The 12,139-nt window shown below is 33.9% G+C and overlaps 2 protein-coding genes across 5 annotated transcripts in view; both read left to right on the forward strand.

The window, feature by feature from the left end:
* Positions 1-5,306, forward strand: part of LOC113231741 (putative sodium-dependent multivitamin transporter) — a 21,632-nt gene extending 16,326 nt beyond the window's left edge. For 3 of the 4 annotated variants that reach the window (XM_026466237.1, XM_026466236.1, XM_026466238.1), the window contains 4 exons: positions 863-1,060; positions 1,275-1,442; positions 2,647-2,709; positions 3,243-5,306. In XM_026466237.1, coding sequence (XP_026322022.1) covers positions 863-1,060; positions 1,275-1,442; positions 2,647-2,691 — 411 coding nt within the window. In that variant the 3' untranslated portion in view covers positions 2,692-2,709; positions 3,243-5,306. The remainder of the gene's footprint in view (positions 1-862; positions 1,061-1,274; positions 1,443-2,646; positions 2,710-3,242) is intronic. The other variant, XM_026466239.1, reaches the window with a different exon arrangement.
* Positions 5,307-7,671: 2,365 nt separating this feature from the next.
* LOC113231742 (putative sodium-dependent multivitamin transporter) overlaps positions 7,672-12,139 on the forward strand; it is an 11,219-nt gene continuing 6,751 nt past the window's right edge. Inside the window, exons 1-5 of the mRNA XM_026466240.1 lie at positions 7,672-7,848; positions 9,188-9,309; positions 9,382-9,944; positions 10,652-10,748; positions 11,137-11,301. Coding sequence (XP_026322025.1) covers positions 9,193-9,309; positions 9,382-9,944; positions 10,652-10,748; positions 11,137-11,301 — 942 coding nt within the window. The 5' untranslated portion in view covers positions 7,672-7,848; positions 9,188-9,192. The remainder of the gene's footprint in view (positions 7,849-9,187; positions 9,310-9,381; positions 9,945-10,651; positions 10,749-11,136; positions 11,302-12,139) is intronic.

Below are 12,139 nucleotides of genomic sequence, written 5' to 3' on the forward strand. Positions count from 1 at the left end.
AAAAAAAAGAGGAGGCTCTCTTTTCGACTGTATTTTTTTAGTGTGTATGTTACGAGATTACTCCGTCAATTGTGAACCGATTTCGATTCTTTTTTTTGTTCAAGAGGGGGTACCTCAGTAGTAGGCCTATTTAAATTAGAAGAAAATATTTCGCCTCTAAGGGTGGTAAATTAAGGGATGAACCCGGTTTTTTTGGATTTCACTCACTTTTCGTCAACTGATGTCAATAAAACTTGGCAAATAGATATAATTCCACAAACTTCGGAGGACGGTGTTTATTTAAAGTTATAGTTATTGTTTTACTACTTGATTCTACTTAGATGTGAGTTACTTAAAGTGACTACTCAACCAAAATCATAGCAGCGTGTCTCCTTTGTACGGTTACGCTTATATGTTGGGTAAGTTACCTTCGATCCATTAATTTTAAGATGTTACCAGAGAATATATGTTAATAGAATAGAGATTAATTCTTTATTAAATGATTAAATTTCGCTTTAACGTACACATCATAGCCCAGCAGTAAGGAGAACCTGTCTTGCGGGTGTCATGGATACACACATAGACAACTACAAATTACACCCAAACTCACGAGAGAAATAAATGTAGGCTATACCTACATTATTTCTCCCGGCCTGGAAATCGAAGCCTTGACCTCTGCGTAGCAGTCCAAAATGGTAATCGTTTGGCCACGGAGGTACTTAATTAAAATAGTAGCGTTGTTACTTTGTAGACAAACATGGGTGCACTGACCCCGAGCACATATTGCTCGTCGTCTTTCAAATTTACTCCGACGTACTCCTCCTCCCTAGGTTCGGTTTCAAACTTGTCTTTGAGTAAAATAATGTTTAATTTCTTGTATCAGGGTGCAAGCATCGGTCTTATAAGCGGTATGGCAATGACTCTATGGATGAGCTTCGGTGGTCCGCGGCCAACGCCCACTATGTTGGACCTCAGCACGAGCGGCTGCGCCCAAAATGTCACCATTAGACCTACTCCCGAACCAACCAACCCTAATGATTATTTCTACCTTTACAGAATATCTTATATGTGGACTAGTCCAGTAAGTATCAATTTAAATAAAAAAACAGCCGGTAACAAAAATTTAATATAATATGAAAAAAATTGAAAATTCTTTTCTTCATATTTTTTTAATTCGACAATTTTTCCAGGACCCAAACACTAGTGTAGTCACAGTTGGACGTTTAAATTTAGTGACATTATAAGACAGTCTCTTTGTATATATTTTCAATCACGTCCTTTCTGAATATTTGCAGTTTGGGTTCGTATGGGTAGTGTTAATAGGATCCATAGTATCCTTAATTTGGCGGCACCAGCAGCCATGGCAGCGGGACGGCCACCTCCATCCCAACCCCGCGCTCTTCACCCCACCACTTGCGAAAATTCTCCGGCGGAAATATCATACTGACAAACCTGCTGTACAGGTAACTCATAACTATATGCTCAGTGATTCAATGCGTGACTTTTAATTGGTTTTAAATTGGGATATGCTTGACATGGCAATTAAAGTTTTCTGATTTATCGAGTTTATTAAATATGCGTAAATAACATAGCAAACCAGCGAACTCAATAAAACTGTAGGATTAAATGTATATAAGATCTTGAGTAGTACAGTTGCCGGAATGAAATGAATCCAGATAAAATTTTTATTTCCACCGGAAATATTCATTGGAATAATAAAATATTATGCATGTAAAATACACGTTGACACTAATCAACAATGCTTGAGATTATTTCATGTAGTTTTGTTTCAAAATTGCTCTTTATATGTATATTATATTTTTTCGTATTAATCAATTGCTTTATTTATAAATACTGTATCCACTTGGATTAAGTATTTAAAACAAAAATAATTCAAGACATAGTGACTTTCGTACTTAATGAAGTTACTTCATACACGATATAGCACTAGACTGAAGATTAAATTGTAAAGTGAGTAAGTGTAAAAAGTAAGTGTTGGACTTCTCTAAAGGAGATAACATGCATTCATTATGTACCTATTATATAAATTAATTTAAAAAATAAAATGTTTATTAAAAATCATTAATATTGTAACACTACATTAAATAAATAAATAAAATAAATAATGTTCGTTAATTATTACACTCTACAGCCCCACACTAGGGAAACCCCACAACACGGGTGCCATGGACACACACATAGACAACTACAAATTGCACCCAAACTTGCGAGAGAAACAAATGTAGTGCATAAAAATATTTCTTCCGGCCCGGGAATCGAACACGGGATCTCTGCGTGGCAGTCTAGCATGGAAACCGTTCGACTACGGAGGCTGTCACATTACATATCCATTTAATTTTATTAATACAATTTTAAGTTGCAATTTGAATATTTTGTTAAAAAATACCTATAATCCAGAAAATTTGCCGTCTTTACATTACTGGGGAAGAGTCGGCAATATTATTTTTTATTGATAGAGAATGATTGGAACTGTACTACGAACATACACATAGAACATACATACATTTCGAGATAAAAATATTTTACATATAAAACTAAAGCACTCCTTTTTCTGAAACAATCAACTTTTCAATTGTTCATACAGGTTGGGAAGTTTGCAAAAGATTGCATGTATTGCTTGGCTTTTAGTAGTTAGTTTGTTTCTAGATGGACACAGTTGGCACAAAGCACGCTACGCTTGCGGAAGAATAATGCGCATACGCACGACAGGTTTGTGGGTCACATTTTTTGGCTTATCTTTGTTTTTATCTGTTTATTTTATTACATTATTGTGTTTAATAGACCACGTATATTTAAGAAAAAAATATAATAATTTTTTTGTACATTGTTAGGTTAGGTTAGAATCTTGCACGTATTAAAATAATGAAAACATGACAAAGTTTGGTTTTTTTTTCTGTAACCCAATGATGATGCACGATTTATTGGTCAAGTAAACTAGTTGCAGACTGAGTCGCCGTTTACAATCTTATCTTATTTCTGTTATTTCACCATCTTTACCACTTTATTTCTGTTATTTCACCAACTTTTCCAACCCCTGTAGGGTTGGAAAAGTTGTGTAAAGATATATACAAAAGTAACTACTAACTACCGAGAACCGATGCAAATTTTACTTTATCTACTTAGTATCTCTTCAAAAAGACTTCTTAACAATAATAGAAATATTTAGTGTAATATATAGTCATGATTGACCTCTTGTTTTTACGACTTTGAAATTAAATTAAAATATTTTTATTTTTTTTCAGCGCGAGCTTCTGAAGCACAACGGATTGCGGGATTAACCTTAAAGCAGTTTTTATTTATGACAATTCTAGGCAAATTAATGACAATATAATGAAACAGAAGTATCGCAAATAAAATGCACGAGTATAAAAATATGTAGGTGCTTGGCATTTATTTTCGTTATAAATTAACATTGTTAGTACTGACTGTTAAAAAGATACTTTAAAGGATTTAATCTGTCGTTATTAGGTGTAATATACAATTTTATTGTTCTTATCACGTTATCTTACATGTTAACATATCGTTATCATTTCATCCTATAACGCTGCTGTGATTTACTTAATAATTTTACAATCGTAACACCGTTATTAACCCCGTTACATTCCTAATTTCTTTATAGTTTGTAAGTAACTGTTTAGCAAGAAAGTATAACGGCACGTCTCACTTAAGATTTATGTTCAACTATACGCCAGTTACGGTAGGCCATGGTGTAAAGCTTAAATTGGTTTTCACCGGTGATAGTTAACACGCTATATGCCAATATAAAATAAATTGTTGTCATATAGCACATAACAACTAACATGGTATTATCTCAAGAATTACGTCATACATATCATTCACATTACTATTTCATTTCAAAGTGACAGTGTTGTCCTTTCAGTTCACTTGTCACTTTGAAATTAAATAATGCAATTTTTGAGATAAAATATAGTTGTCATGTGCGATATATGACATGTTTTGTCGAAAACCGGGGGTTTTAGTATAGGTAAAGAGATAAGTATGGCACCTGATAAGAGACACCGATATCGCGTATGAAACAGGTGCTAAAAAAGTTTCAAAAGATTATGTTCTGGCAGAAAGCTGTCGAAATGTATGTATGTATGGAAAACGGTATCCTTCGAAATATTGACGTTGAAAAGCAATTTTGATTGTTCTGAACCATGTAATTAAAGATTTAATACTATACAGTATTGAACGAGGCTTGTTATACAAAAAATAGAAGTTTACAGAGAGACAGGCCTAACATAGCAAGGTAATATTTATGTGAAATAAGATACGCAGTGCAATTTTGTTGCTTGTCTTGTCTTATTTTGGAAGTACATCAATATATCATTCGTACCTTTGGCATAATAAAGTCACATGAGATCATACGTCAAAAACGTTTTTATCACATGAAAGTCATAAAAAATAATATGAACTACATGAAACAAATTGCGTATGTGTGAAATTTCATAACTCTTCTATTTCAGACGACTAATTTCATCCGTAGTCATCTTTAAACCACTCTTCTGAAAAGTTTCCATTTTGCAGATGTTGCCTTATTACCCCAAGGGTGCAAATTTACAGAATTCATAATATATTTTGTGATTTTATATGTACGGACAACCGCACATCAGACTACACATTTTTGTTCGAAAATCGCCTCCAGTGCAACGGAACGAGATACGTCATTGTGTAGCTTGATGTGCTGGCGTGTGTACATGGTATTAGTAGTATTTTATTAATAGAAAATCTAAGAGAATTGAGATTGGATCGGAAAGCAAACACCACTGTTTGCCGCCGAATATACTAAAAGTATGTATTGTGTACTGTTTGACATATACATAAACCTATAAATGCAAGTTAAGAAACGGCAAAATTCCGTGACGATTTTTTAATTTTTGATGATTTAATTCGGCTAGGTAGTTTAATTTAAAGCGAAATATACAAACCAAAATAGATACATACCAGAGTGTAATTTTAAGCTAACTACAATCTTTTAGACATGTTAATTGTTATGTGACTGTGATAACAATGCGATTTGTTCTTCCATTTTATACTGTGTAATACTTAGTTATATTAAGTAGGTACCGTAAGTAAATATTTAATAATTTATTAAAAATAATGCTTATGAAACTATGAAGGTTATATAGGTGGATGTTTTGATGGTTTTACGTAAATGTATTTATAAATGTTATACGTAGACGAAATAAAGATTGCGAGTAGGTGGTGAGTTATTGTAGTGAAAAGAAAATGACATTAACGATTACAATTAAATTATTTGTAAAATCTTAGGAAGTGGTTGTTAAAATTATTACTGTACCAACATCCATTTAATCAGCCGCAATGGTGGTTATTTTGTATGTGAACTGAAACTTAAAAAATCTTTTAAGGAACAATATTCATTATGAGGGTTGTGGAGTCTTTATTCGCCACTCATTGCAATGTGTGTTTGCAGTGCATACGTGTAGTATGCGTGAGTCCAGGAAATTGCGGATATATAACAAATACTTTTCAAAATATCTACTGTGGTCTGGTGCTTCACAAGTGTTTCACAATCCCCTTAATGTGTTGTTAGTGCTGTTACCTATTATTTACATATCCTTGTTATGTACTTATTTATCTAAATAAGATTATATTTATTACTATTAATACAAAGATTGAACACAAATAACAAAAATCTGCAACAAGCACATGCAGAAATTCGTAAGATTAAGATACGAATTTCTGCATGTGCATGCAGAAATTCGTAAGATTTGCTGGTTTGTTGGGAGTTGAGAGAGAGTCAATCACGGAGTGGCGACGTCGCAATTAGTATCAAGCCGGATCGGAGGGACTTTGTGTTCGATATTTGTTTTAATAATTATAACAAACTAGTGGAGTAATTTCACAAAAATAATTGAATTTCATGGTAGTAAAATACTGTGATATTCAAAGTTTATATGTAAAAATAAAAGGCCAGATACAATAAATAAAGTGTACTTATGTGTTTGTATTATTTGTAGTTAGCGTGTTTCAAAAGCCTGATGTCCGTTTTATCACTTTTTACAACAATCACAAAAATATGTCTGAGGTTCATCCAAACCATCCATAACACGGTAACCTATCCTATATATTATTAAGTTTTTCTTTAGAATGTATAAATTCGACACCAAGTGACGGGACGAACAAGTTGTAAGTGACACGCCTATTCATAGCAGTTGCAGTGTCACTAAGAGTTTAAATCAAAGATTAAAGCAAAGATCTGAGCGGTACTGCTACTGCGTCCTTGACACTAAGACATACGTTGATAAGTCCCATGTGCTTTCAATTTCAGCAACACCCTTAAACCTTCAAAACCGGAACGCAGCAATTCACATTACCGCTTGGCGGCAGAAATAACATGAAGAAGAATACAGAAACCTGATAGTTTTTTCGAGCGTTTCACAGAATATCTAACACTGAAATTAAGAAGAGACTTCATTGTTATTGAATTATGATAAACCAACATTTCCATCAAAAATATTGTAGACTTGGACGGAACCTAATGTAGGGGAAGATCGAATGCTATTTAGATCGTATATAATCGCAGTACAGAGTACTAAAAAAAAGACCTCAAAAGTACGTGGAATTACATATAATTACCAAGTTTTATTGAAGTATGTTACCGGACAGTGCGCAAACCCGGATTCATCCCCTAGTTCGCTACTGTACGGGACTTGACACAGGAGATAATAAAAATCGGTTCTCACTACTCAAAGTATATTGAGAGAAAAACGCCTTGAATTGGAGAATAGCAAAATCAACCATTAAAATAATTTCTCCTTATAATAAAATTTAGGCGCTATTTATAAAAATGAATCTTCATGCGTGATCAGCTACGCCTAGAGGTGGACGATTTTCTTCAAAATTAAATGGGACCGCTAAGGAGGTACCCTCTTTCCTACAAAAAAGAATCATGAAAATCGGTTTACAAATACCGGATTTATCGCGTAACATACATATAAAAAAACACAATCGAATTGAGAACCCCCTCTTTTTTGAAGTCGGTTAAAAAGTAAGCGTATAGTCATACAAGGACACCGTCTAGTCAATTTTTTTATGATATAAGCGATAGGACAAACAAGTCGTGCGCATGGAGGTAAGCGACACGCCTGCCCAGTGCCACTAAAATACAAGAATACAAGATAATAATTATCTAATATATAATAATTATTATTCGCTGAAAAATGTAGTTAACAATGAAGGTGTTATACGGGTATTATAGTAGGTATCTTATAGATCGGTTTTACAGAGCTTTAAATGGCAAAGGTCTGAGCGGCACTGCCACTGCGCTCGTCGCCTGAGGCATAAGTTGACAAGTCCTTTGTGCCTGTAATTTCACGTACTCTTATCCTTCAAAATCGGAACGCAGTAATGCTCACGTTACTACTTGGCGGCAAAAATAGGTAAGGTGACAGTACTTCCTTGGACGAATTCTTTCGCAAGGAGCTCTACTGCTACTAAATCTTTTCATAAATCGAATAAATAAATGTCAAGACATTGTATTAGTTCGATGAAATTTGAATGCTTGGTATAGTACAGAAGTCGTTTCTAACGTAGAAGAATAACAATGAACCGATATATCGAAAAGATTCTATGCAACATACACATTTAGATATGGGTTTAATTACTGTAGGGTGCGCAGGTCAGTCCTCAAGTCGCGTTTGCCACAGACGGGTGCGCACGCGCACCACGTGTTTACTTATTAATCTTGGAGAAAACAATATTTCAACTTTTTCTAAGCATGTATATTAATTTATGGTACTTTCTCTTTTAAATCGTCAATTTTGATGAATAAGTGAAGTGAAGGAACGTTTCAACCTATTAAGGATTCTTATATATCAGCAGGTTATAAAACAGTTGATAGAATTATTTTTCAATTAGTAAGGAAATTTGTAATAATGATATAATGCCAATAATGTGCTTCTACTGATGTTAGAAAGTTTGTGGAAACCAAAGTCAAATTTTAATTATAATCAATTAAAATATAAAACTGTATGAAACTTCTCTAACTAATTTCTTTTCATATATTTTTCTTTATGTATAAGGATAGTAGAATAAAATTAATTAATATTACAAGACAAACCTACACTCTTATATAAGAATTATTAAAATTGACAAAATATTCAAATTAAAAAAAAATGTTACTTTTTTATACTTGAAAACTTTCGAACGATGTAGGACATTTAGTTGCTAACTGTGCAGTAGGGAAGGGTTATTCAAAGGAGCGTATAAATTTATTTGTAGTTATTTTCATTTTGAACAAAATAAACTTCAAAAACAACGTCTGGAAATATACAAATTTACTCCCCTTATAAAGCCCACATATGTAAAGTTCTAGTTATAATTCAAGATGTTATTTTCAACAAAAGTTGTATGAGTATAGTATAATATCCTGTATCAATATCGTTCTGGAACCATTCAGAAAATACTGGATAAACTGATTGCAATCAATTAATAAAGATTTATCTCATGAAACAAGTTATATCAGTCAGAGGATGCACATAAAGTGCAGATTAAATGTGATGTTTGTTAATTAGGTTTAAGATAACATGATAAATAGTATACATATTATACCATAGAAGACAAAATCTCTACGTTTAAGAGCGGTTACACACGGCGACTTTAGCAGCGATGCAAACATCAGTCTGACAAATTTGTAAAATTTGTTATTATTGCTTCCTTAATGACGGCCACTAGGGTAAAACTTGTTGTTTACAAGCGTTAACCTACCAACAAATAACTTACTAAGGTGACTTTTTTATTCCATCTAATTGGAGTTTTGTTTTGACAGTTGGAGAGGTCAGTGTTTACAAGGTAACTCCTAATGTGCCCCAATAAGAGTTCGTTCATCTTGTGATTGTATCGAATGTCTATGTACCTTTTTTTGCCAGGATTCTACTCGAGATTATTTTGTGTTTTAAGATAAACGATACTCATGTGTTTATCTTACGGAATTAGAGAAATGACTTCAATGACATTGTATTCATCACGACACGAAACAATGCACAATACGACACGATAACACCGTTGAAATGAAAGAATTTAGTTTTTATGATAATGGACTTGGCAGCAGAGAATGTTTCGGTTCTTTCTAATTCTTATAACATCTTTATGTACAGCGTTTAAACTATAATTATTGGCTCAGCTGAGAGTGCCTGCAATAACTTGTTCTCTACATTTTCAGACAAAATGACTCTTTCAGTATTTGGAACATGGGATTACGTGATAATGGCAGGCACTATGATCGCGTCTCTTGCTATCGGAGTATACTTCCGTTTCAGCGGAGGTAAACAGAAAACCAACGAGGTAATAAGTGTTTTTGTACCTGAATTAAAATTAAAATGGAATAGTCTCTCACAGTAAATTTTTGTCCCTCAGGAATATCTTCTCGCTGATCGGAACATGTCAATACTACCTGTAGCCGTATCACTGATGGCATCTTTCATGTCAGCAATAACACTATTGGGAGTCTCTTCAGAGAATTATAACTACGGCATGATGTTCGTCTTAGTTAATTTTGCGTACGGTTTCGGTACTCCCATCGCCAGTCGACTGTATCTACCAGTCTTTTTCGGACTTCAAAAAACTAGTACTTATGAGTATTTGGAGCTCAGATTTGGCCCCCGTATAAGATTATTGGCATCTCTAACTTACACATTGCAAATGGTGCTTTATAATAGTGTAGTGCTGTATGCACCAGCGATCGTTTTAGAATCAGTTACTGGGTTCAACAGACTTATATCTATATTAGTTGTAGGACTGGTATGTACATTATATTCGACAATGGGAGGGATGAAAGCGGTTTTATTCACAGATTTGCTACAGTCTGCTCTGATGTTAATTGCATTGCTCAGTGTTGTTGTGTTCAGTGCCATACAAGTTGGTGGATTTAGTCAAATATTTATAATTGCGAAAGAAGGTGGTCGTCTGGACTTTTCCAAGTAAGGCGCCAATAATAATTTATAATGCACTACTTTTTAAATATGTTTACTAAATAGTTTTGAATGTTCATTTTGAATTTTTTAATAATTTATAATGTATTTGCCTAACATTATTTACCTTCTGTTTCCGAATTTCATCGCGCCCAAGTCGCGCGGCTGCCACGTGGCCGCCGCGCAGCGACCGCGTGCATTTAACTGTCATAGCAAAATACGCTCTATTTGTTTAGCATTTACGTTTTAACTTAAATGAGAGGCTGGCTACTCTTTGGTCTACGTGGCGGCCGTGCGGTTGTATTATTCCAAGTAATTTAAATGTTGTTGCATAGCAAATAAAATTCAGATTTGCCATTAATGTACGTGAAAGAGCAGTAACTGGGCAGTCACTACGTGGCAGCCGCGTCAAAACTTTCGCGTCGTTTAACTGGGCGCTTATTCTATTTCATTTTCTATCACATAACCTTATTTATTTTTACTGACTGTATTATTCCCGAGATCGGGAGCCGGGAGTGTCACAGCACAGGACTTACCCATGTAGTTTGGGCTCCTGTCTCCCATATCTAAGCTCTATGTTCAATGATGCACTGATATTTTATACTTATTGGAAATAACAAATGATATTAAAATATCGTATAAATAATAATATGATAATGAAATTTCATTTCATATCTATAATTGAATGATGTTTATACGTACTCAAATGCTTTTAGTTACAGTATAGACCCTACAGAAAGGCATACGTGGTGGAATCTTATGATTGGAGGGATAGTTACATACTTATCTTTATATGCGGTTAATCACACGCAGGTTAGTTTCGTTGAATATTATTTTTGATAGTTACACCATGCATAGATGCTATGAATATTTCGATACCTCCCGCATAAGTTGTTGTTAACCGCACAATAGCATTTTTTACTTTTTAAGTTAAACAGTAACATATCCTTTTTAAGTATATTATAGGTTCCATGTTTAAAAGTAAACATACCCTAAAAGAAACCTGTGTTTTATTTACCTTCATAAACACGAAAACTATAATATGCATATTATTAAATTTTAGCTTAAGTAAAACATGCTTACGTGGAGGTATCGATTTAATATAATAATATGATAAGATGATTAGAAATAAAAGAGGCCTTTGCTTAATCTGCAGTGGGGCAGTAGCCGAAAAATGAAATGAAATTGATTTATATAACAGGTTCAGCGTCTGCAAACAGTAAGCACTCTGAGGCGATCACAAGCTAGTTTGTGGTGGAGTTGGCCTGTTCTTCTTATACTAAGCGTGCTCACCTGTATCAGTGGATTGGGAATATATGCTGTATATAGAAACTGCGATCCCCTCTTGAGTCATCGTATAACCGCTGTAAGCACATATTTCAATATCTTAGGACTTGCATTAATGTAAATAGGGAATCGGACAACGAAAAGTGAACCTTATAATGAACCATAAAATGAACCATAATGAATAGATAGATTCAAGAAAAATTTATTGTGTTAAAAAAAGTTTTTCCAGTCCCTAAAATTATAATTGAACATAATAACAAAAATAGCCGCGCAAATTGCACTACATATTAACATCTCAGAGTGTGTGACGTCAGTAATAGGCAAACAATTATTTGCTTGCTACTTGCTACTCGTGAGAATTTTACGTTTTCATTCACTGTTCGAAATTCGTGTAGTTTTTAGTAAAAAGAGAAATACCACAAGGTAATACGCGAACGGTGTTTAAGTGATGTTTCTTTGTTTACCTATGACGTTACTTTGCGTGTTTGGTGTTTGCATAACAGATTCAAATATTACAGTTTGCACCATTGGTGTAAGAACACCACATACCATAACTTTTCAGGAGAAAGGTTTAAAGATTATATAAACGAAATTAGGCCATAAATATTTTATACCGTACTTTTATAAAATCTGTTTAAAGCCAATACGAAGATCGGCAACAAGCACATAGAAAAATTCATAAGATCTTTGGACTCGGTCGCAACAGACGCTGGTTCGAGTTCAGTCAGATCGGGGAAATTTTTCTTTGTGATTTTCTATCTTTGTAGTGGATATAGTATTTTCACAAAAATATATGAATATTTTATATTATATCATGGTAATAAAAACATCATCACATTCAATAAAACAAATATTGCAATGAATTATGGAATGTTAAGGGGTCTACAGACCGAACCCGCGCGAGCCGGCGATACAGC

This window comes from Hyposmocoma kahamanoa, unplaced genomic scaffold, assembly GCF_003589595.1.
Source record: "Hyposmocoma kahamanoa isolate Upper Pololo Valley unplaced genomic scaffold, ASM358959v1 66, whole genome shotgun sequence".
Classification (NCBI taxonomy): domain Eukaryota; kingdom Metazoa; phylum Arthropoda; class Insecta; order Lepidoptera; family Cosmopterigidae; genus Hyposmocoma; species Hyposmocoma kahamanoa.